Source organism: Canis lupus, chromosome 3 (assembly GCF_003254725.2).
Source record: "Canis lupus dingo isolate Sandy chromosome 3, ASM325472v2, whole genome shotgun sequence".
NCBI lineage: Eukaryota > Metazoa > Chordata > Mammalia > Carnivora > Canidae > Canis > Canis lupus.
This window is the reverse complement of record NC_064245.1, coordinates 69,785,368-69,812,382: the sequence shown is the minus strand read 5'-3', so window position 1 is coordinate 69,812,382 and position 27,015 is coordinate 69,785,368. Positions and strand designations below refer to the sequence as shown.

The 27,015-nt window shown below is 49.0% G+C and overlaps 1 protein-coding gene across 1 annotated transcript in view; it reads left to right on the top strand.

The window, feature by feature from the left end:
- The first annotated feature begins 9,780 nt into the window (after positions 1 to 9,780).
- The window catches only part of OTOP1 (otopetrin 1), a 36,233-nt gene continuing 18,998 nt past the window's right edge, over positions 9,781 to 27,015 (top strand). The window contains exons 1-3 of the mRNA XM_025438290.3: positions 9,781 to 10,219; positions 21,934 to 22,070; positions 25,740 to 25,798. Coding sequence (XP_025294075.1) covers positions 9,781 to 10,219; positions 21,934 to 22,070; positions 25,740 to 25,798 — 635 coding nt within the window. The remainder of the gene's footprint in view (positions 10,220 to 21,933; positions 22,071 to 25,739; positions 25,799 to 27,015) is intronic.

Here is a 27,015-nt window from a genome sequence, read left to right as displayed (position 1 = left end):
TTTGGTCTCCCTCACAGCACAACGCCATCGAAGGGCTCCCTGTGCTCACAATCTCCAGCTGTGCTTCTTCTTTTAAAAAGTATGAGATATGTTTGTAAAGGAGGATATTTAATGTTCCCTGTGTTTACAATAAAAAAGAGTCTAAAAGGACCTCAGGGTCTGGGTCCCACCTGGCCCACGCGCCCCCAGTGGCAGGAGTGACCCGCAGTCCAGCCACTGCTTCCCCGCTGCCCCCTCCCTCACCTGAGCACCATGTCTCTCCCAAGGCCATCCAGACTCTTCTCATAACCCCTTTGTCCTTGTCACGGTGGCCAGTACTAAAGACCTGCGACTCCTGGGGCACATCTCATCTCCGCACACATCTGTATGTTCTGGTTGTCTACACCTGCGTGACGAACCACACTACACGGGCTTAAAACCACTACCACCACTGTTATTTTGCTCATGAGTCTGAAGTTCGAACAGGAATTTGCAGGAACAGCTTGTTTCCACTCCACATGGGGCAACTCGACTGGCTGGCTGGACGGTGCCCGTCCAAGAGGATTCACTCGGGGCTGGTGAGGGCGCTGGCTGCGATTTCTCTCCGCATGGGCCCCCCCATGGGGCAGCAGGACCTTCCCCCCTGCAGAGGCTCTCTGATCCAAAGGGGAGCTTCGGTATTAATTTTCAGTTGCTGCTGTAACAGATTGCCACAAACAGCAGCTAAAAACAACAGAAATTGATTGTCATACAGTTCTGTAGTTTGAGGTCTGGTATGGGTCTCATGGGGCTAAAATCAAGGTGTTGGCGGGGCTGTGGTCCTTCCCAGAGGTTCCAGGGGGGAGAATCTATTTCCTGTACTTTCAGGTCGTTAGCAGAGCTCAATTCCTTGCAGTCTCAGGACTGAGCTCCCCATTCTGAGCTGGCTGTCAGTGAGGCCGGTCCCAGCTTCTAGAGGCACCTGCATTTCTTGCTTCATGGTGCTCTTCCTCCATCTGAAAGCCTCACATCCCTCCGTCGTCCTGACTTCCTCTTCCACCCTCCCCTCTGCTGAAGGGCCGCTGTGATTACACCAGGCTCACCTGGGCAACCCCAGATACACTTCCTATTTTAAAGCCCTTAACTCATCTTTAGCGTTCCTCTGGCCATATCATGCAACATTTTTGGTAGCTTCCAGGAGCAGGGTGTGGACCTCTTTGGGAGCATCCCTCTGCTCACCACTGTGTCCCAGAGACAGGAGATGGAAGCTTCCACTTAAAGCTTGGGCTCAGAAACCGCAAGTAGTCGCAGACTCCAAGTCCAAGGGGACATAGTTTCCCCCATCCTAAAGGAGGAGGGTCAAGGAAGGTGTGGGCCATGTTTTAAAATTATGAGTCTTGGGGACACCTGGGTGGCTCAGCGGTTGAGCTCCTGCCTTCAGTCCAGGGCGTGATCCTGGAGACCTGGGATCGAGTCCCACATCGGGCTCCCTGCATGGAGCCTGCTTCTTCCTCTGTCTGTGTCTCTGCCTCTCTCTGTGTGTCTCTCATGAATAAATAAATAGAATCTTAAAAAGAAAAAACTTTAAAATTACCAATCTTGGGACACCTGGGTGGCTCAGTGGCTGAATGTCTGCATTTGGCTCAGGTCATGATCCTGGGGTCCTGGAATTGAGTCCCACATCAGGGTCCCTGCAGGGGGCCTGCTTCTCCCTCTACTTGTGTCTCTACTTCTCTCTCTGTGTGTGTCTCTCATGAATAATTAAATAAAATCTTAAAAAAATAAAATTGCCAGTCTCTGGCTACAAATTCTCTGCATTCCTCCCCCATGCAAAAGCCAGCCATCCCGGGAAGCCTCATCTCATGACAGCACCAGGCACAGGCTTGGGCTCCAGGATCACATCGTCTAAATCAATACAGGTGCGTGCAGGTGTGGTTGCTTGGGAGCAGGGGAGTGACCGGCAAGTGACCGGCCAGTTACACACGGGACATACAGTGGTGAGGCAGGCATAGGACACCCACTAGGACATTCCCATTCAAAAAGCAGCGAGCAAGGCACACAGTCGCTGGTCCACAGAAATCTGAAATCCAGCTGGGCGCATATCACCCTTTTATGATTAGGAGCCTGTGCTGCTTCCTGGGACTGTGTCAAAGCTTCAGGCTCTACCCTCTGGGCTCTCTTCCACCCTCACCCTTGTGTCACCTTTTTCTGTAAGAAAACAGTTTGGAATTCAGCAACTTTTCTCTGCCTGTCCCCTGCCCAGAAGAAGTGTGAGATCTGCGTACTCTTCATTTTGCACTGGCTGTCCCTTTTGGTCTGAGCTGGAGGTGCTTCGCCTAGAACTATTTGCAAATAACAAGAGGCAGGGGGTCTTCTCAGGAGCATTTAAAGAAATCTTTACCTCCTGGAGCTACAGGACCAGGCTCAGGACTTCGTTGTGGGCAGAGTATCTGGGCTGAGGGCTGACTCCTCAGTCTGGAAAGCTCACCCACCAGAGTGAGCGCCTGAAGGGGAAGGACCAGCTCTTGAGAAATGGACACCTACCTACCTATGGCTGGAACCGGATGTCATCTGATCACCAAACTCAAGGTTGGGCACGCACAGCAGTACTATATTACCGAGTAGAAAAAGAGCATATGTGACTTGAACTTGGCCTGGGCTGGAAACAGGTGGCCCAGGGGCCTTTGAGATCAATTCCGGCTGCTTTGTCTCCTCTCCTTAAAGCACACTTGTGGTCCCATGGGGGCCTTTCTCAGGATGGAGGGAAGTTGCTCAGGCTTAGTCTACAGGTGATTCTGCATGATGTGATGGCACCAACCCGCCGCGTAGGCAGCTGTAGCATCACAGAGGTGACCCCGAGGTGACCCCGAAGGGAGGGTGCTGAAGGAAAGTCCTCCCAGCGGACTGAATGCTGAGTGGTACATGTTGTTGGGCGCTTTGTCTGGATTGAGAGATGTCCAGAGCGCAAATCTCCATGACCTCAGGGCTACCAGTTTGGCTGACTGGTCGGTGACTTGGAATGAAGAACTGGTAACTTAGTGGCAAGGAGGTTTGGGGAGTAATAGGCGGAGGGGTTTCTCAGCGTGGATCCAGAGTGAAGCATGAGTCACACGAATGTTCACCCACGGCGCCCCCTACAGAAGAGGGGGTGAAACAGCATGTTCTGTGCGTGTCTGTCAGCCGCTGCCTAGCCACCCAGTGTTTGCTGCACAGGCCGGGTACAAGGGGCATGTTGGGGGGGAGAGGAGGGGCAAGCGCTTGGTTACGCAGAATCCTCTCCCCACAGCTGACCCGGTTGACCCTGGTGCTGAGTGCAGCCTCTGCTGTGATGATCTGAAGAGCATTCTGGAACTTTTGTCATTTCTCCCTTCCCCTGAATCTGGACATGCCTATGACTGCCATCACCAATAGAGTGTGCCAGAAATGACACCGTGTGGCCGCTAAGGCTAGGTCATGAAGGCCATTCAGCTGCTGCTGGTTCTCTTGGAATGCATGCTGTCCCGGTGTCCCCTCTTGGGATGCTCCCGCTCAGAGCCCAGTGGCAAGGCCGTGGGAGGTTCAAGCCACATAAAGAGGACACTCGTGGGAACCCAGCTGAGCCCAGCCTTTGGGTTCATTTGGGCACCAGAATGTGAATTAAACCTTTGGGGATTCCAGCCCTGGGCATCAAGTCACTCCCAGCTGTTCTCGTCTTCCCTGCTAAGGCTCTGGACACCGTAGAGCAGAGGAAAGAGCAACCCACACTGTGTCCCCTGCAAATGCTGACCCACGGATCCATGTGCACAACAAAAGGGTTGCTATGTTGGGCAGTTGATTAGGTTGTGATAGAACTTGCTGCCAACAGCGGAGGCCGCCACTGAGCTGCCTGGTGGACGTTTGATTATATCAGATCCCTTCCATCATGAAGGGAGTGGAGATTTGTTCTCTCTGGATGATTTTGCCTTTCCTTCCCGTGATGCTTCTGCTGGTATTTATATGGTCATGGTCTTCTACGCCACACTGCTTCTGATTCACAACCATGGACTTCACCCAATGCCCAAGACTTAACATCCATTCAGAGCCCATTCTAGTGTTTCCCAAAGGATCCACGTAGAAAAAAATGACATCAGTGGGCAAAGTAGTTCAATTCAAATAAAGACTGTAGTTTGGCTAATACTTTTGTATCAACTTTAATTTTTTAGTTTTGACAAAGGTCCCATGGTGTATGAGCTATTCGGAGGAAGTGAGGGGAGCTGAGTGGAGGGTGAACCAAAACATCTCTACTATCTTCGCAACTCTTCTGTAAATCTAACATTATTTCAAAAGGAAAAGTTAAGAAAATAGATGCGGTAGTGACCTCTCCTCAGGGATGGTCACCATGCCATAATGCTGTGGGTCCTTCTGGGGAAGGCTCAGAGGAAGATTCACAGGATGTTTGTGGCAATGCTGCAGGGCCTTTCTCAAGGAGATCCAGGCAGCCCCTTCTTCATCTGAAGACTCCAGGTCTGCTCAGGTTTGGGGCACCGAGTGAGAGTTTTTGATGATCTCTTGTACTGATTCAAGATAGATCTCAGTTTACCCTACCTAGAGATTTTCCAGTTATTTAGATCAAATAACGCTTTAATAGGCTGCCTCTCATGGGTTGCATTGTGCCCCCCGCCCCCACAGATGTGCTGAAGTCCTAACCACTGGTACCTGTGAAAGTGACCTTATTTGCAGATGTAATAACAATGTAAGTTAAGATGCGGTCATAGTAGAGTAGGGTTGGCCCTTAATCCAATATGACTGGTGTTCATACAAAGAGGAGAGAGACAGACCCAGAGGGAAGTTGGCTGTGTGACAATGACAGCCACAGAGATTTGATCATGCAGCTGGAAGCTAAGTGGCACCCAGGATGAGGAACAGCCACCAGAAACTAGAAGAGACAAGGGAGGATCCTCCCCTAGGTCCCTCAGGGGGAATGTGTCTCTGGTGACACCTTGATTTCCAATCTCCAGGCTGCAGAGCTATGAGATAATACATTTCTGTTGTTTTAAGCCATCAAATTGGTGGTCCTTCATTGTAGCCACCCTAGAAAACTAATTAACACTGCTCACCTCTTTTATTCTTAGAAACTCTGGGATTATATAGCCACCACTGAAGGTAACTGGGAGCAAAATCTTCCACTTGGCCCTGGGTCCTGTTGTTCGTGTTGTTTGTGGCAGCTAATTAAGCATTCCCAGCTGGCCTCTGCCCCTCTGGGTAGTCCATGTCTCACCACCATCCAGGTGGCACTGACGTCCCTAGGCGGCAGTTGCCTGGTCCTTCACTGAGATGACATGTGATCAATGGACTGTGGGTGGGAGTAACATGCTCTGAAGGAGGCCAAAGCTGGGGGCCCGGAGGCCATCGGAGCTCACCGTTTCTCATGCCCCATGTCTGTCCACCCCTGAGCTGGGGGCAGCCGTAAGAAACAGGGTCGTGTGTGGCTCAGACCTCTGAACAACTTACATCAGCGGAAGGCAGAAAGATGAGTAAATCTCTCAATCTTGAGGATTGTCTTGAGTAGAGAGGAAAGGGGACAGACTTCGGGTTCTCTCTTATGTGTCCAGAAACTTACATTTTGTTGCTTCTCAAAAGGAATAGATGTAGCACAGAAAAGGGAGCCCCACTTGACTTTCAGATGGGGGGTGTGTGTGTTATCTTTCTCTGTGTTCTAAAGGAGTAAAGGCAGTGCTGGCTGCAGCGACAGCTGAGCTGTGTAATTATGGGGGCTGAGCACAAGAGAAGTTCACTTCTCACAGGGAGGCCTGGCTTCTGCAGGGAGCGTCCCCTTCACCACCTCACCACTGGGGGGCTCAGGCTGACAGACTGCCACCTGTTTGGTTTATGTTTTACAGATTTTATTTATTTATTCGACAGAAAGAGAGAGGGGGAGGGAGGGAGCCAGAGACTGAGCAGGGGGTTGGCAGGCAGAGGGAGAGGGAGAAGCAGAGTCCACGCTGAGCAGGAGCCCAATGTGGGGCTCGATCTCAGGACCCCGGAATCACAACCTGAGCTGAAGGCAGACGGTTAACCTACTGAGCCCCGCAGGCGCCCTCAGACTCTGCCATCTTTAGCATCAAGTTCCCAACGGTGCTCTGGGAGTTGGTGTCATCACTTCTGCCTGTAATCCACTGACCAGAACTTAGTCCCCTGGCTCTGTCTAGATGCAGGGACACTGGGAATCAGAGTCCCTAGCTGGACAGCCACTTCCCAGGGACAGTTCCACACCTTGGAAGGGGAGCACATGTTTGATGGCCAGCCAGCCACCTCTCCACTCAGCCTCAGCTCCACGTCCTGCATCTCGTAGGTGCTCAGTAAATAACAACGTGTCTTAGGTGCATTGTATTCGGCAGGCACCTTCCAAGGTACTGCCCGTGTATCAGCCTGTACTGTCCTCATAGAACTCTGAAGAATGGTGACTATGAAGAGCTCCACTTTACAGATGAGGAAATTGAGGCCCAGTGAGGTTTAGTAACTGGTCCAGGGTCACAAGCAGGAAATAATGGAGTCAGGGATCAAACCTCGCAGCCTGGTTTAGAACTCACTACCTACCTACTCTTTGATAGTGCCTTTCCCTACAAATCCATGTTGACACGAACTGATTTATGACAAAGAGATCATGAAGTGATGTGCATTGTAAAATTGAGAAACAAGCAAAAGTGGATTTTATGGGAGCCTGGGGGCATTCATGGAGTCCTTGCCATCTGCCAGGCACTAAGCTCTCCCTCCTTCTTTCTCTGTTTCTTCCTCCCAGGGTCCCGTGGCATTTGGCACAAACTATGGGCCTCACCTTATTGTCCCCAGGCCCAGCCTCATACCTGGGAGGCATCACTACATGTTTTTCAATGTATGATAAAAAAAACAGGCCAGATGCTAGGAGGCAGAATGGATCAGACATGGTTCTTGCCTGTAGGAAGCTCAGCATTGGAAAGGCAGTTAATAATAATCTATAGCAGGGGGGATAGAGGGATGCAGAGCTGGACAAGCCCACGGGGGACCCCAGAAGGAAGAAGTCAGGTGTCTTAGCTTCCTGGGGCTGCCATAACAAAGAACACCAACTGGATGGCTTGAACAACACAGATGTATTGTCTCAAAATCCTTGAGACGGGCAGCCCCGGTGGCGCAGCGGTTTAGCGCCACCTGCAGCCCAGGGCGTGATCCTGGAGACCCTGGACCGAGTCCCACGTCAGGCTCTCTGCATGGTACCTGCTTCTCCCTCTGCCTGTGTCTTTGCCTCTCTTCCTCTCTCTGTGTCTCTATGAATTAAAAAAAAAAAAAATCCTTGAGACTTGAGGTGTAAGATCAAGATGTCTGTTCCAGGCCTCTCTCCTAGCTTCTGGTGGCCTCTGCTGTTCCCCGGCTTGTAGATGGCACCCTTTCTGAGTCTTCACGTCTTCTCCCTTCTATTTTGTGTCTGTCTTCAATTTCCCCTTTTTGTAAGGACACGGTTGTATGGGATTAGGGCGCACCCTAATGACCTCAACTCGATCATTTCCAAAAAAGTTCACGTTCACAGGTATTGGGGACTAGGACTTTGACATCTTTTGAGGGGACACATTCAACACATATTTAATGAGGACTCATGATGTGCTGGTCACCACTGTTCTATGTGCTGGAGATAGAGCCGTGGACAAGATAGGCAATGTCCTTCCCATAGAGCTTCCGTTACAGCGGGAGAGACAGGCCACAGATGTATACATATTCCAGGGAATGAACAACGTGATCTAAGGGGGAATCTGAAGCAAAGGAATGGGACAGAGCACAGGGGGCGGATGCAGCGCTGACTGCACACCCTGCTGATCTGGCGAGACCCACAGCCGGCTTGCTTCTTCACGCAGCGTCCATCCATATGCACTTTCATTAACTCTGGTTTATTTACTGAGCATCCACCTGGCTTGGGTCTGGGGAAACCCAGCTGAAAGACACTCTTAAGTTTCATAACAATGAACAGGTTTCCTGCCTTTCACACTCATTTCTGTGCACATGTTCCACCCTCTCTCTGGACCAGCCGCCCTCTGCTGCCCTGCCCTCGGTCTCCCGGCCAGTTCCAACTGCTAGGTGTAAAGACTGTGCAGGCGCTGCCACCCCTGGGAACCTATCACCCTTCTGGCAAAATCCAGGCTCATCCACCCCTCCCCTCCAGACAGCCCTGCTCCCAGGGGCTGCTCGCTCCAGTCACCCCCGCTGGGCCATGTTTCCTAGAAGGCAGAGTCGAGTCTCATATTTGATGCTCTCTAGCTTCCCAGGGCGCTCTCGGTAAACACTTGTGTACTCAGCACGTTTCCGTCAGAACGCTGGCTCCTTGAGGGCAGTCTTTCATAGCTGAACCCCAGCACCTAGAACAGAGCTGGGCAAATGATCCAGCGTTGGATAAATAAGTGTTGACTTCCTTAAGTTAATGAATGGATTGCAAAAAAAAAAGGAGGCAACACAGGGCTCCCAGGTTGACTCCCTCCTGGCCCAGGGTTCCCCTCTCCATACCCCCCCGCCACTGCAGGCAGGACCCTCTGGCAGTCAGAACCAGTATGTAACTTATTAGATCCACTGCAACATGAAAATGTGAGTCTCGTCATCCAAAAATTAATTTCAGGACAGCAAGGGCAGAGCGTTAAACCAAGAGGGAGAGGCGGTGTCTCCTGGGTGAGGAGGCCTCTGCTACTGCACAGGGGGCTCACCCAAGAGGCCCGCCTGAGCTTCTTCCAGACTGCAGTCCCCCAAGAGGCTCCCCCCACCAATTTCCTGGCTCCTTCCCCTGCTCTCAGCCAAGTGCACCCTTAGGATTGTTCCTTTGCAGAAAGCTCTGGGGGAGGGAATCTCCTCTTCAGCTGCATCTGAATGGGACACCCTGGCAGACTCCAACTTCAGATAGGCTGGGGTAGGGGTGGGGTGCAGAGGGAGGCGCTCAGGCCTCCACGGTTCCAGGAGCGCCTGGCAGCCCCCACTCCCAGCACTGCTCAGTGCAGAGGTTCTCTCAGAAGAGGGAGGGGCGATCTGTTTTATTGGGAAGTGGCTCCTGTCTTGTCCCCATCTGGGCATCTCCTGGCAGACACACGGGTACACTAGGCGGACAGACACAGACACAATCACCAAGACACCCCCGCCTCCTTTTCACGGATGCAGGGACGAGCGCTGTGACACCTTCCCCTCCCTGCCCTAAGCAGACACACCCCAAAGCCAGCCAGCCAGACCCAGAGAGACCCGCACAGATGAAACACACCGCGGAAATACGCAGGGCGGAGGCCGGCCGGCAGGACTCCCTCGCCGGCGCTCTCAGGCTCCGCTAGACCTCGGGGGTGCGCGGCGCAGCGCCCCGGGGCAGCTTGAGCAGGGCTCGCACCTGCGGACCCCCCCCCCGGGCGCCCCGCTGGACCGCAGCCCCGCCCCCCGCGGCTCAGGGTGACCCCTCGCCCCTCACCCCGCCCCGGGAGCCGCCAGCCAGAGTCCCAGGGCAGGGCAGGGCAGGGCGGGCGGCGGGGTGGGCGCCGCGGACCCGGGGGCCCCGGAGTACGAGCGGAGGCCGTGGTCGGGGGAGGGGCGCTGGCCTGGGTCCCGGGCGCGGGGGGCGGGCGGGACCCCCCCTTCGCGGGGTCGGGGGAAGTGCGCGGCGCGCATTCTGGAGCTCGGGGAAGAAGCGGGGGGCAGCCCGCGTACGGGGGCACGGTGCGCACCTGGACGGAGGGCGGAGGGGCAGAAGCGGGGAGCGCAGGTGTCGCAGGGGAGGGGATCGGGGCGGGGGCGTGGGCGGGGGCGGGGGCGGGGGGCGCGGGCTGGGGCCGGGCAGCCGCTCCCGGACCCAGACCCCGCGCGGGTCACTCCACGATGCCCGAGGGCCAGGGGGCGCCGCCCTCTCCCCGGGCGACTCGGAGCGCCCCGGCCAGGGTGTCTGCGGGGCCCGCGACCCGCCCATCGCCCCGCCTCCCGGCCCGGGGGTCCGCGGGGTGCCCGCAGTCCCCGGAGCCCCCCGAGCCCCCGGAGCCCCCGCGCGGGCGGCGGGGCGCGGTCCGGGCCGGCGTGCCGCAGAAGCTGGCCGAGGCGCTGAGCAGCCAGTACGGGCTCATCGTGTTCGTGGCGGGGCTGCTGCTCCTGCTGGCCTGGGCGGTGCACGCCTCGGGCGTGGGCAAGAGCCACCTGCTGTGCCTGCTCACGGCGCTCATGCTGCTGCAGCTGCTCTGGATGCTGTGGTACGTGCGCCGCAGCGCCGCGCACCGCCGCCTCATCCGCCCCAAGGACACGCACGCCGGCGCGCGCTGGCTCCGCGGTGAGTGGCCCCGCGTCCCCGACGCCTCTCTGGCTCGCCCCTCCTCCCTTCCTTCTCTCTTTTTCTCTGTTAAGCCTGGTTTGCTGCAGCAGCCTCCTCCCGTCGCGCAGTTCATCCTGAGAGCCGCACGGCTGCACCTGTTCGCCTCTCTCCTTGGCTGAACTTCCTGCCGAGGTTCCACCGGCCCCTGGGGGAGGCCCCCTCCCTATCCTGGCGTTCCCGGCCCTCGAGGATCAGTCCCCAGAGGGCCTCTAGTTTCATCCTTCCCTTGCCCTCATCCTGTGCTCCAGTCTGAAAGGTTCTAGTTCCCACGCAAGTTTTCCCATCTCCATACCTTTGCATACTCTGTTCCCTCCTCCCCGCAGTGCTTTCCCCCTTGCCTTGCTTTCCAAGGCAGGGCTCAGGCCTCACGGGGTCCCCCCCCACCCAACCCCAATGATGCTTTTCTGATTCCCCCTGCTGTTTGTGGTTCTGACCACACTCCTCCACCCCTCAGCACCCTGGTGGGGGGCTCTGTGATGCCCCTCTCTCATTCCTAGAGCCACGGCAGGGTCTGGGGTAGAGTAGATGCTAAGAGCACGCAAGAGCATGCAGTCTGGTCCGACAGAGTCATGGATAAGTGATAAATATTGGGGTACAGGGTGGAAGCACTTGCTATGGACTCCCAGCAGACTGAAACATTGTCAAGATAGGAAGGTTGCCCCTCCTCAAGGAGCTTCTGCTCTTAAAAGGGAGGCAGACAGTGCTGGAGTCAAGGGGAGGAGGGTGGAGGGTGGAGGGAGGAGGGAGGACGTGGAGGGAGGAGGGAGTGTGCCCTGGAGAAAGCCCCTGTCTGGGAGAGGAGGGGTACATCTCACTCCGTGTGGACCAGACACATCTCCCGTCTCTACCTGAATGGTGTACAGGTCTGAATTTCGATCTCCCTTAGAGTGCGGCTTTCCTGGTCTTTGTGTGGCCTTGGGCAGTGACTTAATCCGGCCACTCTGAGTTTCACCAGGTGGAGAATGGGAATCCCACACTTGGTAGGACCAGTGACTGCTGCCCGGGTGCAGGCTGGGCGCCCAGCACACATGCGTTCCTTGCCACCCACATCCCTTCAAAGGTGTGACCGCAGTGCCATCTTCTCCACCCCACCCGGCAGGAACCACTCCTCCCCTCCGCCCTGGGTACCACACCTCTCCGCAGAGAGAGTTTTGCTTCTTGCCAACTTTCACCTTGTGTTATGACTAGTTGGATGTGAGCCTTGTCACCTGGATGAGATTTGAAATTTGAGGCTTCTTAGGGTCAGGGACTGTGTCTAGTTCATCTTGCCTTTGGAAAAAATAGACACAGCTCCAGGCTGGCTCAGATTCCTGTTCTGAAAATGGTTGTTTTAGGAAGACTCATGGTTTGTGACTGAAGGGTGGGGAATTCAGCGCCATATCACATAAACAAACAAATAGGCTTGAAATGTTGTTTTGAAAATACTGATTTACACAGACTGAAAAATACACACACAGGCTTTTGACCTATGCTTTCCTCTAGTGGGCGGATCCTTTCTCTGTCCCTCCCTCCCTTCCTTCCTCCTCCATCCTTCTTCCCTTCCTCCTTCCTCCCTCTTCCTCCTTTTGTTCCTTTCTCCTTCACTCCTCCCCTTCCCTCCTCCCTCTGTCCTTGCCCCTTCCCTCCTCCACCCCTCTCTTCCCTGCTCTTCCCTTCTCTCTCCCTCTCTCCAGGAAGACTTCAAGCATTGGGATCCGAGTCAGTGGGTGAATGCTGGTGCCATTTTCCAAGGTTAGGAAAACAGAGGGAGGAGTGGGGGTGGGGATGCAGTATCAAGTTTCTGCTCTGGGCATGTTACTTTTGAGAGGTCTATAGGACACCAAGAAGTGATAGAATAAATGTGGCAATAGAGAGAGAGCACGTAGTAGGTGTTCAGTACATGATGGCTCTTTAGATAATCCTGATAACCATTCAAGTGAGGTATGTGGAAAATGGAAATAGTGCTGGCCTGGAAGGCTTGACTCCATGTTCCAGCTCTAGGACCTTCACCTTCTGAGTTCCCTGCTTCCTCATCAGTAAAATGAGACTCCCAGTTGCTTTTCAGGAAAGGGTTGGAAGAACTGCATCAAGTGAATGCAGTTTGCAAGGCACTATGATCCCTGTAAATGAGCTGAGAGTTCATCAAAGAAGCCAGAGGCTAATTGTCTTGAAAGGAAAGAATTTTGGGGTGCCAAGGGAAGTGCCTCGGCCCCAGCCAGGACTGAGGTTTTCCTTGGAATCATAGCTGGAAAGACAGGTTTGACTTAGCTCTGCCCTGGCTTCTGCGGCAGCTTTGGAAGTCTGGGGTGCCGAGAAAGAGCCAGGCTGTGGGATTCAGGACATTCACATTTTCCGGAGAAAGGTTTTGGGTCTTGGTAAGGGCTGTGAGGGATTTGTTTGAGGAGAAAAGTTTCTGGTCCGCATACTGGGTGTGAGAAAGTGAACACTTCATTTGGAATAAAAAATATGGACCTATTGAAATATTTAGTAGAAATGATGGATTATTCATCCAGCTCCTCTGTTTGCTAAGGAAAGAGATTGATTTTTTTTTTTTTTCTGCAAGGAATGACAGCAGCCTGGATCTCATGCCAGCCCAGTGTGAGCAGTGACGTGCAAGCCCAGCAAATAGCTGGTTCATCCGGTGAATTTCCAGGGTCCTATTTCTCTTCTGTTTCTAGTCCCTTTAAAAGACTACAGTGGCTTCCCTACCAGTGTAGGATCTTGTTATTGTTACTGTTCTTTCTCAAGTCCAGAGAAGTGTTAGTAACACGAAATTATGGGAATAATGCCAATAGGAATAATAGCTGTGTTTATTGAGTGAGTTCGGAATGCAGGTATGTCAGAAGCATTGTCTCATTATTTGTCACAGCGATTCTTTTTTAAGTGCTTGTGATTAATCACTCCCAAATGTATTCCTTTTATTAGATCAGATTTTTGCATAATACCTTTTTCTTAGAACGAGACGCACCCATGTATGTGATACATCTTTGTCTAGCCTGCCACCCCTGGGTATGGGCTGCTCATTGTTCCTTAAGGGACCGGAAGTAAAGGCACAGAGGTGAGCTGTTACGTAAGGCCAGCCTCAGGGTGGTGGCTGTACAGGCTGTCGACATAAAGGTCGGGAACATGAGCATGGTTTGGGAAACAGCCTGTCCCCACCTGTGAGTAAGTGAAGGTCAATAAAAGAGATTGGTGTGCGTGTGAAGAGGGGGAGGGAACCATGGGGGATGGTGGCAGAGAGCAACAAAAGGGGATGAGAGGAGGGGCAGAGGCTACAGGACGTAAAGATGCGACAGTCTGGGCACCCAGGGGGCCCACGGTCTGAAAGTGTAGCCAGAACTCCCGAGAAACCACCAGGGATGATACCAGGATCCCAGAATCCTGGATGCTGTCACGGGGTAGCACCGGTCGGAGGAGGGGCTGTCGGGTGGGTCCCATTGGATCCCAGCCCACCCTGTTGACTTTGGGGCAGGTGCAAGCTCATGAGCCCTGGTCTGGGCTTCACCTGGCTCTCCCTCCTCTGGAGGCCTGTTCACCTGAATTTCACAGCCTCATTCTCCTGCAGCCAGAGCCTATTGCACACACTCTTTGTTTTTTGGGGCTTTTGCCTCTGCCACTGGGATTGCAAGAGTGTGTCCCAGAGATTTCTTTTACTTTATTGAGTTAAGGTCCACATGCTCTGCAGTTCCCTCACTTGAAGTGCAGGAGTCAGTGGTTTGTGGTATATCCACAGGTAGGTGCAGCCACCCCCATAGTCAATTGGAGAACACTTTTACCATCTTGAAAAGGGTACAGTACCACCCTGTACCCTTTAGCTGTCAACCCCTATACTTCTAAGTCCACCTGGGCCCTAGGCGATCACGGGTCCACTTCCTGTCTGTAGGTTTGCCCAGTCCAGACATTTCTTCTGGATGGAATCATGCGATCTGTCATCTCTGTGACGAGCTTTAATACCACGTTTTCAACTTCACAGTGACTCTTGAGGTGGGTGCCATGAGCCCCATTTACCAGCCCAGGAAGCTGGGTTTCAGGAGGAGGACTGAGCTCCCCATCATTGGAAATGTTCAAACAGTGAGAAAGAGAAGAGGGATGAGCTCCTTGCTTCAGGGCAGATGGCGTGATCGCAACAGGTGTCAGAGAAGGAAAAAGTCTACTTCTTTTTTGCTTTCTTCATTGAGCGGAAGGATCTTGGGAACGTGCAGAGAGCAACAGAGAAAGGAGCCAAGTGCACAGCATGGACACTTTGGTGGTGGTTGGGCCAAAATGTCGATCCGGTTTTGCTTGACAGCCTGGACTGAGCTCCCAGTACTGGCGGGGCTCTGGGGATGGCAGGACAATCAGGCATGGCCCTGCACGGAGGGATGCGGGGGAAGGCGAGGATGATGCAGACAGTGACAGCCGCAGAGCATGATGGCTAAGAGCATGCCCCCACCCCGAGCACGAGGCTCTACTTCTGCCTCAGTTTTCTTGTCTGTAAAATGGGGCTGATGATACCACCTATCACATAGGGTTGTTAAGAGACTCAGTTGAGTTATATATATAAAATGCTTAGAAGCCTCTGGCTCATAGTCAGAGAAATGTCTTATTGTGAGATAAAAGATTCAGCATTCTGCTGTGCAAGTGCAGGGGATGGGTTGGGGCAGAAGAGTAGCCTGGGGGTACAGGCTTGGGGACTTAGGGGAGGGTCCTCAGAGGAAGATCTTTTGTTTTTTCTGGGGTCCAGAAAAAAATACCTTGAAAATCATTAAAAAATGAAAAAAGAATATACTGAGTACATGAATTGAGCATGACAGTGAATCCAGTGAAGTTCTAGAACATATCAACATTCAGGGGTTTTGAGCACTTCCCTCAGAAAAGAAAGAGCGATCCCCAAGACCCCACCTGGGGTCACTATGAGGGACTCTTGCCTAACAGCATGCATTTTCTTACAGATATATTTTTTTGATGGGATTTTTTTTTATTTTTTTGTCTAATAGAAAATAGAAACATAATGTCAGGATTTCAGCATCAGTAAGATAATGGGGCTGCCCCAAAAGCTGAGGCTGGTTTGGCATTGTTTGGAAACGAAGTCAGACTGCACATGGGTGCCTTGGCCCCCTTTGAGCATCACATGGGCACCCGCAGAAGGCTGACCCCAGGAGGAAGGAAAGGCTGTTGAGTCAAGAGGAGAGAGGAGTATCAGGGTAGAAAATGAGGCAGCTTCATTCCTGTGAGCCCCAGACCATCCTTTGGTTTCCAGAAAACAGAGCCACTTCTTTAGGGATTTAGGGAAGCCTTTCCCTATCCTTTCAGACCAGGTGTGGCTCCCAGGCTTTATGTTCTCCTAGCACCCTACATTTTCTTCTTAACACTAATCAAGCAGGATATTGTGTTATTCACTTCATCAGCTGCCAGACTGTGGGCTCTTGGAGGTAGAGTCCCTGTCTGAATGTGCTCCCCCTTAAATCCTGAGCTCCCGGCACAGTGCCTAACAAGTAACAAGGGCCAGCTGGCATTTACTGAATCATCAAGGGAAGGCATGGATGGATGGACAGATGAGAGAACAATGACAAAATCACCAGGGAAGAGAATGACAGTTCCAGAAGGCTGACTGCAGTCCAGCGTAAGGAAGAACATTCTAATATAAGCTCCAGCAGGTGATGGAAGGATGTTCTCTGAGAGATGGTGAGCCTCCCAGCCCTGGGCATGTCTGGATACAGACCTGTTGGCCATTAGTCATGATGCACTGGGAAGCATTCTTGCATAAGAGGGGGGATTGTACACTGACTTTGTGGGAACGTCTACCTCCAAGACCATACAGTTCAAGATTCCAGACTTGTAGGGGGAATTGGGTGCTTAAGACAGAGGAGGGGTCTCCCTCTGTCAACACTAGACCTTACAGGATTAGTCTCAAGTTATGTGGCTGGGAAACTTTCTAAATGGTTCTAATGCATTAAGTTTTTCTTTGTGGTTGACTGTCATGATGATGATGATGATGATAGCATCTGTATAGAGAATTCCTACGTGTGAGGCACTGTTCTAGGTGCCTTTCATGTAGTGACTCATTTAATCTCTTCTGCATCCCTATGAGAGAGGCAGTCTTGTTATTATTTTACAGATGAGGAAACCGAGTCTCAGAGAAGTTAAGTGATTGCCTGAAATCATCAACTAATAATTGGTAGAAAACAGTGTCTGAAGCCAGGCAGTGAGCTCCTACCACTACAGCCTTACTGTCTTCTTATAGCTTACTCGGTTTTTGTCAATATTCCATTGACTTCCAAAATTATATATTCTCTTTTTGAGGTGTACAAAGGGATATTATAAAACCAACTTTATTGGCTGTGTGACTTCATACTTCTGTGCCCTTCCTTATGTTTCATTCTATCAAATCTGTCTAGTTCTAGAATTTCCCATTTTATCTCTTTAATGTAGCATGTAAGGGGTGCCTGGGTGGCTCAGTCAGTTAAGTGATTGATTTGATTTCAATCTTGATTTCAGCTCTGGTCGTGATCTCAGGATTGTGGGATCGAGAGCCATGCTTTGGGCTCCATGCTCAGCAGGGAGTCTGCTTGACAGTCTCTCTCTCTCTCTCTCTCTCTCCCTCTGCTCCTCTCCTACTTGAGTGCATGAAATCTCCCTCCTCTCTCTCTCTTTCAAATAAATAAATCTTAAAAAAAAATAAAGTAGGTAAATATACAAGGGTAAAACTATTTTATTTGGCACACAAGGGACTATTGTATCTTCCTCATACATTATGTCTTCTTTTTCATGTGTGATGATAAAGGTGAAGGGATTCTTTATCCTATTTACTCCATTTTACTTAAATTTCAGATGGTCTGACATCAATAGTGCTATTCCTGCTTCCCCTTCAGGTTGCCTCTTTGTCCATACTTTGATTTTCTGCCATTGCCACTAAGTGAAAAGCGTGATTCATAAAAGAGCTAGGTTTTGTTTTTATTCAATATTCCCATCTTTGTTGACTATCTTTTAAAGATATTATTTATTTATTTGAGAGAGAGAGGGTGTGTGCACGAGCCAGGGGGGAGGAGCAGGGAGCCTGATGAGGGGCTCCATCCCAGGACCCTGAGATCATGACCTGAGCCAAAGGCAGACGGCCTAACCGACTGAGCACCCCTGGTCCCCCAACTTGTTGATTAATTAATGGGAGATTTAAATCATTCTCATTCACTGGTAGGATTTACATACTTGACTTTGTTCCCCTTTTTCTTTATGATGATTATAATGATTTCTTTTACATATTGTTCCCCCCATTTTCCTTTTGCACACATTTGCTCTTCGGAGTGCTTGAACATTTTATTGTGTCTTTCTACTAAATTAATGACTGTCTTTCCTCTCTTCATTCCCACAATCAGATGCATATTACTCCATTTTTATTTATTCCCCAGAAAAAATCCTACACTGAGGCGCCCTTCCAGTGGGTTTATCTTCATCCATTTGAATTTAATTTCTCTTATCCTGTCTTCATTCCTATTAATTTATTTATCTATTTACTGAACTATTCAACCACCGACCCATCCACCCACCCATCCTGTCATTTTAAACCCTCCCTCCCTCCTTCCATTATAATGCATCATCCTCTCCAGTCTGATGCTAAGTTTATTGTTCACCACTGTCCCTCTCCTCTTCATCTTCCCCAATTGTGAGGACTCTTCCACAGTTCATTGGCTGTTTGGCTAATGTCCTTTGTCAGGTGAGTTGTGTGGACAACATTCCCCTCCTCCTCTGTTCTCTGTTCAGCTGTCACCTTCTAAGACAGTTCTTCCTGACTATCCATCATTGACTTTAATCCTCTTTCTGATTTACTTTTCTTCATGCACTTAGTGCTTCCTGACACTTCTTCTGTGGTTACTATTTATTTGCAGATTCTCTGTCTTCCCCACTCGAATTTTAAATTCACCAAGGACAGACACTTCATTTTATTGCACTTTTTATGTCTCCAGTGCCTGGGACAGTGGCTGGACCATAGTTACTGCTCAATGAATCTTTGTTGAAGGAATTATATGTTTGGCCTATCTATAAATCGCTTTCTGTCTTTTGCCCTGACGAGCAGGTGACATCTTGGCTGGAAATAGGGTTCTTGAGCTGCAATCTGTTCCTTGAAGTGGACTCTCACTATTCTTCCACTGGTTTCTGGTTTCCGGTGCTGCAGATAGGAAGTCTGGTGCCAGCTTGCATGTCCGTATTTTTGTGCACACCCCAATTTTATGCAGTATTACACATGTGTATTTTTGCTTCTCCAGCAGTCTTGTTTACCTTTGAGCCCCTGGCAAAATGCCACATGCATAGTAGGAGTCCCCAAAATATTTGTTGTAGAGATAAATGGATGGGTAAAGGAAGAAAGGACTTCAAGACTATGAGAAGGTATATGATGTATTTATCGTAACTCTTGAAATATCAGTGATCGAGATGTTCTAGACCAGTGGTTCTCAAGGTGGGGTCCCAGATCAAGTGTCAGCCCCACCTGGGAACTTGTTAGAGATGCAGATTTTGGGGTTCCACCCAAACCTATGGAATCAGAAACTCTGCGGGTGGAGACCCACCATCTGTGTTTTAACAAGCCCTCGAGGTGATTCTGATGCATGTTCAAATGTGAGAACCAGTGCTGGGGACCAGTCTCATCTTCCAGATGGGAAAACCGAGGCTAGGAACCTGGAAGTGACTCGCCTGAACTCATACATGCCATCGGTGGCACAGCCTGGACTAGTGCCCGGGTCCCCAGAGCTACAGCCTGTGCTCTTGCCACACCAGCCAGACTGCCTCACCTTATCTTGCTATTTCTTTTGTAACCAAAAGGAACTGTGCATTTGTCAAACCATTTCAAAGCCCTGGGATTGAATCTCCACTCTTACTGAGTTTTTTATTTCACTGGGGGCTTTCCAGAATGGAAAAAAAAAAGTGACTTAGAGTTGTTTCTATAAGACTTTGAGCAATGGAAAGGAGCCAGGCGATTGCATTACTTTTCACTGGAGGCTTCTTGGACTGGAGCTGTAATGTTATAGCTCGGTGTTATGAGTCTGTCCTCTCTCTCTCACCATAATGCATGTCACACACGATCCAGTTTCCTCCCATTCGTGGGAGAGAACGTGTGAATGGAGGTCAATGTTGGCCCAGGAGAAGGATTAGGAACTTTGATGATGAAGTCTCCAGAATCACTGTTTTTCTTGCTAATATTTTCATTTGTTACAAGTTTCTTTTTAATGTATCTTATAAATTCCTTCCAGTCTTTTTTACATATTCATATTTTTCATTTGTTTTTATTGTTTGGTCAACACCACGCTGGATACGCCATCAAAGGATGCTTCCTTTGTTCACTTTTCCTAGTGTGGGCACTTTCTATGCCACTGGTATGGAACCCCCTTCCTATCAGTTTTAAAAATATACCTTCTTTTTTGGAGAAGTTTTAGATTTACTGAAGAGTTGCAAAGTTGCAAATACAGAGAGTTCCTGAATACCCATATGCCCCTCATCTTTGTTCTCTCAAGAGCAGGATTTTCCGTTTAGAGAACTGAGATTTTTTTTTTTTTAATAGATCAGTGACACTCTTAGATTGATCTTTTTTCAGGGAGAAGCTTCTATTATTTGGTCAATCTTTGTTGAATGTATATCATTTGTCAGACCCTGAGATATGCATTGGGTAGGAATAAAGATAAACAGGACCCAGTACTGTCTTGTTATATACACTTACTTAATCATGGTAAAATATAACATAACATAAAGTTTACTGACTTGTTTGTGAAGTGTACCGTTCAGTAGCATTAAGTACAATGACAATATGCAATTTATATCCAGAAGCCTTTCATCCTGCAAAACTAAAACTCTGTACCCATTATACAACTGACCTTTCCCCCCTTCCCCAGCCCCTGGCACCCACCACTCTACTTCCTGTCTCTATGAATTTAACTATTCTGAGGAACCTCATCTAAGTGGAATCATAATGGTATTTGTCTTTTTGTGACTGGTTTATTTCACTTGGTATAACGTCCTCAAGGTTCACCTGTGTTGTAGCATGTGTCAGAATGGCCTTTCTTCCGGAGGCTGAATAATATTACATTGTATGGATGAACCACATTTTGTTTATCCATTCATCTGTCAATGGACATTTGGGTTGTTTCTACCTTTTAACTGTTGTGAATAATGCTGCCATAAATATGTATGTACAAATATCCTTTTGTGTCCCTGCTTTTGTTTTTGAAGATTTTATTTATTTATTCATGAGAGACACAGAGAGAAAGGTAGAGACACAGGCAGAGGGAGAAGCAGGCTCTCTGTAGGACCCTGATGGGGGACTCATCCCAGGACCCTGGGATCATGACCTGAACCAAAGGCAGATGCTCAACCACTGAACCACCCAGGTGCTCCTGTGTCCCTGCTTTTGATCTTTCTGGGCATATACCCAAAAGTGGAACTTCTGGATCATGTGGAAATATTGCTTTTAATTTTTTGAGAAGCTACCATTCTGTTTTTCACAGTGGTCGCACCATTTTACATTCCCATCAGCCATGTACACTGGTTTGCATTTCTTCAAATCCTTGCCAACATTTATTATCTATTTATTTTTTCTTCTTTCCTTCCTTCCTCTTTCTCTCCTTTTTTTCTTCATAGCAGCCATTCTAATAGCTGTAAGGTGCTATCTCCTTGTAGTTTTGATTTGCATTTCCCTGATGATGAGTGGTGCTGAGCATCTTTTCATGTGTTAATTAGCTATTTATATGTGGGGTTTTTTGAGAAGTGTCTATTCAAGTCCTTTGCTCATTTTTTTAATTGGGTTTTTTTATTTATTGTTCGTTGTTGATTTATAGCTCTTTATAGATTCTGCATACTAACACCTTACCAGATATATGGTTTACAAATATTTTCTCCCCTTCTGTGGGTCGCTAGCGTCCTCTGATGCCCAAAAGTTTTTTCATTTTGGTGTAGTCCAGTCTATCCATCTTAATTTTGTTTCCTTGTGCTTTTGCTGTCATCGTCAATAAATCACTGTAAAGATTTTCCTCTGTATTTTCTTCCAAGAGTTTTATGTTAGGTTTTACATTTGAGTCTTTGATTTATTTGGAATATATTTTTGTATATAGAGTAAGGTAAGGTAAACTTCATCCTTTTGTAATTGGAGATCCACTTTCCCAGCACCATTATTTTTTCTAAAGATTTTCATCTATTCATTCATGAGAGACACAGAGAGAGAGGGAGGCAGAGACACAGGCAGAGGGAGAAGCAGGCTCCATGCAGGGAGCCCGACATGGGACTCGATCCCGGGACTCCAGAATCACTCCCTGGGCCCAAGGCAGGTGCCTAACTGCTGAGCCACCCAGGCGTCCCCCAGCACCATTTGTTGAAATGACTGCCCTTTCCTCCCTGAATGGTCTTGGCACCCTGATCAAAATCACTTGACTGGGGGATCCCTGGGTGGCTCAGCGGTTTGGCGCCTGCCTTTGGCCCAGAGCGCGATCCTGGAGTCCCGGGATCGAGTCCCACGTCAGGCTCCCAGCATGGAGCCTGCTTCTCCCTCCTCCTTTGTCTCTGCCTCTCTCTCTCTCTCTCTGTCTATCATAAATAAATAAATAAATCTTTAAAAAAAAAATCACTTGACTATGTATGGGAAAGTTTAATGTGGTTTATTTTGAAATGACATCCATGCATATCAATGCTTATATATGTGTGTTTCTATGCTCTCCCCACCCCCACCCCCAATTTAGGTAGTATCACGTTGTTTGCAGCCATTACCATCATCCTGGGATGCCTTAAAGTTGGGTACTTCGTTGGATTTTCTGAATGTTTATCAGCCACTGAAGGAGTTTTCCCTGTCACACATGCAGTACATACTCTCTTGCAGGTAAACCCTAAGATGTTTATTTATGTTGCCTTAGCTTCTGTTATGTGCATCCCCAGGATGTGTATGAAATTGGATGTGTAGGGGGCAGGAAGCATGAGGTGGGCTTGAATCCTTCTCTGAGGCTCACTGTTTCAGCTGCTTCCACTGTAAAATGAGTCTGTGTCCCTCTGGCTGTCTTTGTGAGAATCCTATGAGGCAAAACTTGTCATGGAGAGTCAGGAAATTTTGCCAACCTTGAGTCTACCAGCAAAGGCTTGTGGTGGTGGTGGTGGTGGGGATTTTAATATATTTTATTGAGCTATAATTCACATACCATACAGTTTACCCCTTTGAAGTGTACAAGTCAGTGGCTTTGTATATTCATGGGGTTATGCACCCATCACCACCATCAATCTTAGAACATTTTCATCATCCCCAGAAGAAACGCTGTGCCATTATGGTCACTTCTCTGGGTCACTGAAACATTATATTTGTAGATAGGGACTTTATGGAGGTAATTAAGGCTAAATGAGGTCATATGGGTGGCCCTGATCCAAAAGAGTTGGTGTCTTTATAAGAAGAGGGTATTAGGACACAGACTCACAGAGAAGGAGGAACATGTGAGGACATTGGAGGCAGATGGCCATCCACAAGCCAGGAGAGAGATCTCAGGAGAAACCAACCATGCCCACACCATAATCTTGGACTTCTGGCCTTTGAAGCCACCCAGTCTATGGTATTTTGTCGTGAAAACTCCAACAATTCATTGATTGGCTTTTTATTACAGGGAAGTCAAATCCCATGATGACAGAGTCTTATAGTGATACCAGCAATAATGTGGAGAGCTTTAGTGAGACCAGAAAGAACGAACTTCCCTCCTTCCCTCCCACTTTCCTTCCTTCCTGCCTTCATCCAGAACTCAGCAAATACTGTTCCCAAGACCAGCAGTGCATGGTGAAGAGTTGTGGTTTGAGCCCTACAGGCATGTCAGTTAGGTGGGGAGAAATTCATAACACAGTGACAGCATGGGGGCTTGATGCTTTGACCAAAGTTACCCAGTGACAAGGGAGCACAAGGGAGGACTCTTGCCAGTTTTGGGGTGAGGGCTGGTTTCTGCCAGAAAGATCCCCAGAGTTGTCAGTGAAAGAGGGGTATGGTGTGTAAGAGACATCACAGAAGGACATTTGGGGGATGTGTGGTCTTCCCACCTGATGGGGAGAAGACGTGTGGGGCTGTGGGGGAAAGTGAGCTGGGGCAATGGGCACAGACAGAGCCATGATTCAGGTAGGGCTTGTGAGGGTGAACTCTGTTCAGGCGACCTGGCTTTGGCTCATATCAGCAATGTGAACTCTGGCCAGTTACTTAACCTCTCTGGGTCTCATGGGTCTCATCTGTGAAGGACCTACTTCTCGGGGTTGATGTGAAGAATAATGGTGCTAATGTGTATAAAGTACTTGGCAGTGAGCACTTGGTCAAGGCTCGCAGCCACTCAGGAGCTTAAACTTTATGTTGAGGGCAATGGGGAGCCATTGAAGGCTTTAGGTAGAGAAATAACCTGGACAGATGTGAGTTTTCAAAATAATCACTCTGCTACTTGGTGGGTTACAGATCTCTATCTTCCTAATTTAAGGCATTTTATCAGCCATTTCATCAAACATTCTGTACCTAGTGGACACTTACTGCATGCCTTTGTTGCTCTAGATGTGCTGCACTAGGTGACTGGAGAATGAAAGACCTTATTTTAAAACAATATGCTATTTATTTTTAAATTGTGCTAACATACATATAACATAAAGTCTGCTGTCCTAGCTACAGCTCAGTAGTGTTAAGTGTACTCACATTGCTGTGCAACCAATCTCCAGAACTCCTTCCTCTTGCAAAATTAAAACTCCAACCCATTAAACACTAACTACTGATTCCCGCTTCCCCCAGCCCCTGGTACCCACTATTTCTACTTCCTGTCTCTATGAATTCAACTACTTTAGGAACCCCAGATAAGCAGAATCATACAGTATTTGTCCTTTTGTGACTGGCTTTGTTTCATTGACCTCATTGTCTTCAAGGTTTATCCATGTGATAGCAGGTGTCAGGATTTCCTTCTTATTTAAGGCTGAGCATTATTCCATTGTATGGCTGGACCACTTTCTGATTATTCTTCATCAATGGACACCTGCGTTGCTTCTGCCTTTTGGCTATTGTGATTAATGCTGCCATAGACATGGGCGTACATATATCTTTTTGAAACCTTGCTTTCAATTCCTTTGGATATATACCCAGAAGTGGGATTGCTGGATTACATGGTAATTAAAAAATATTTAATTTTAAAATATAATTTAACAGAAAAAATTGGAAAGGAGAAAGTGTACAGACAATGCATCTGTGGGCCCATTAACTGAAACACTTGTTGCCGTTTTTGGGTTCTCTCCCTTGTACTCAAGCGTACATTCTCATGGAAGCTTTACAGAGAAGGTGCGGAATTTTCTATTCTGAGGTTTCACTTAAAAAAATTATAAACTTTTTTTTTGTGGTGCTATGTACTCTTTATGAAAGTATCAATTAAGAAGCTAACTTGGAAATAATGGATAAGTCCACTTACAGAACTGTTTCGCTATTGTTGGGCTGGATGTCATCTCCTCCAGGAGCCACTGCTATCTGTTTCTTAAGTTGTTAGATGTTTCAAGAACCATGCCCTGAAAGTGTTCTCAGGGCAGGCCAGTAAGTCTTAGCTAAAACAATGTGGAAGGATAGGACGTGTACGTAAATTTTCTTTTGTGCTGTCTGCTTTTCTTCTTATAGCACTTAATTGCAAGATGAACGTTAAATGAGACTCATTTATAAAGTGCCCAGCAGTGCTTGGTATGCAGTGGGTGTGTTTGTGTGTGAAATAAAGCGCAGAATGTTTTAGGAGCTCAAATAATAGCAGGTACGTAGGAGGTGTTCAGTCAGTGCCAGTGCGCGAGTGAGTTGACGGCGGAGAATTTTACTGAAAATGCACCCACTCGGGGCGCTGTTCTAAGTAGTTGGCATGGATAGTCTTATTTAACTGATCATAATATCTCCAACGTAGGGTCCGTGATCATCCCTGTTTCATGGAAGGGAAAACACACGGAGAAAGGTCCCCCGACTTGCCCAGGATTTGCCACAGGTCCCACCCCAGCACCTCCCATCATCAGTCCCTGTGGTGTGCTGCAGGCAGGCCAGGGGTCTGTCTGGTGGCGCATGTCACACAGTGAAATGAAGGACCAGCCCGAATCAATCTGCTCTTCACTTAAAGCACTCAAAATTTGATTTCAGGCCCCTGGTGTAGGAACTGTTCGGTGGATATTTCTTGGAGGGAACCTAACTCGGGTGATAGAATTGGGATAATAGGGATCATGACAGGCAAGCTGCCACGTCCCAAGGCCCGTCCCTGCTGACAGCTTCCACCTGTCCTGACGGCTCTTCCTCCCAAACCTGGAAGCCTCCTTAATCAGTTCTCACTTCTGTGCTCCTGGAGTACAGTCCCCACCCAGGGACGCCACTGCCACCTGAGATGAATCCGGAGACTTGGCACCCTTGGGATGGGAGGTCTCTGATGTTCTCCAGCATCTTCTTTCCCATTCCATTTCTGGACGTTTCTTAGCTTCTCAGCATACAAATACAAGGATGGCTTTCACCGATGCATTTTTCTTTTCTTTCTTCATTTCCTAGGTGTATTTCCTTTGGGGGCATGCAAAGGATGTCATCCAGTCCTTCAAAACACTGGAAAGGTAAAAGTCATGGGAATTGTTCTACTGTTGAATTCGGTGTATGTCTAGAACAAATGAACTCATCACAGCCATCATGCTTGGGTTGTAACTATGAAACCAACTCTTCCCTCCATCCTGACAAGCAAAGCCCTCACTTGTGGCCTGGGGAGGAGACCCTGCACCATCTGCCTCTTCCTGGGCATGGAAGTAGGACAATGTAGGTTTCAACTCTGACGCTGCCATCTGAGACACTTTCCTTTACGATCCTTCGTTTTCCTCATCTGTAAAATGGAGGTAATAGTAGAGCCAACCTCGGAGGACCGAATGAAGCAATTGATCTAAGTATGTGCCTGGTGCATGACAAGCGCTCAGTAAATGTGGGGTCAGGTTATTATATCCGTCACCTTTCTCTCAGTGCTTGTGAGGATCAAGGGACAGAACCTATAGGAAAATAGGGTGAATTAACAAGATGGGAAGTATTGTTAACATGTAAGAAAGTCCTGGATGCACACATACCAGTGAATCACTTACCCTTAGCATTTGCTTCCTAGAAAGAACCCATATCAATGAGGAACAGACAGGGGACCCCTGGGTGGCTCAGCAGTTTGGCGCCTGCCTTTGGCCCAGGGTGCGATCCTGGAGTCCCAGGATCGGGTCCCGCGTCAGGCTTTCGACATGGAGCCTGCTTCTGCCTCTGCCTGTGTCTCTGCCTCTCTCTCTTTCTCTCTGTGTCTATCATAAATAAATAAATAAATAAATAAATAAATAAATAAATAAATAAATAAATCTTTAAAAAAATGAGGAACAGACAACTCCCCCAGGACCATTTGAAATGATAACAAGTATTTAAAGGATTGATTTATGGATGACCACTGGGCAGAACTATTTTGCTCGACTATTGCTAGAGAAATAACTTTTTACCTATCTCGTTATGCAGAAAAGATCAGCCTCAACAAGCAGTTAATCATCTTTGAGCTACTGCTGTGTGCAGAGCCCACTGCCAGGCCCTGTTGGGGATATGTAGGATTGATGGGCCAAGGTATCCCAGGCACCTGGTGGGAGGTCTAGGAGCTGTGCCCTGGCAGCCTGTGCTATCCCTCCACAGCTCCGAGTGGTGGCTTTGGTAGTGATCTTTAACCCCAGCAGTAACAGGAGAAGCCAGGCATTCTGATGCAGGAGGAGCAGGGGAGGGGCCCAAAGGGGCACCAGTGCTTCTGCTTCCAGGGAAGGTAATGGAC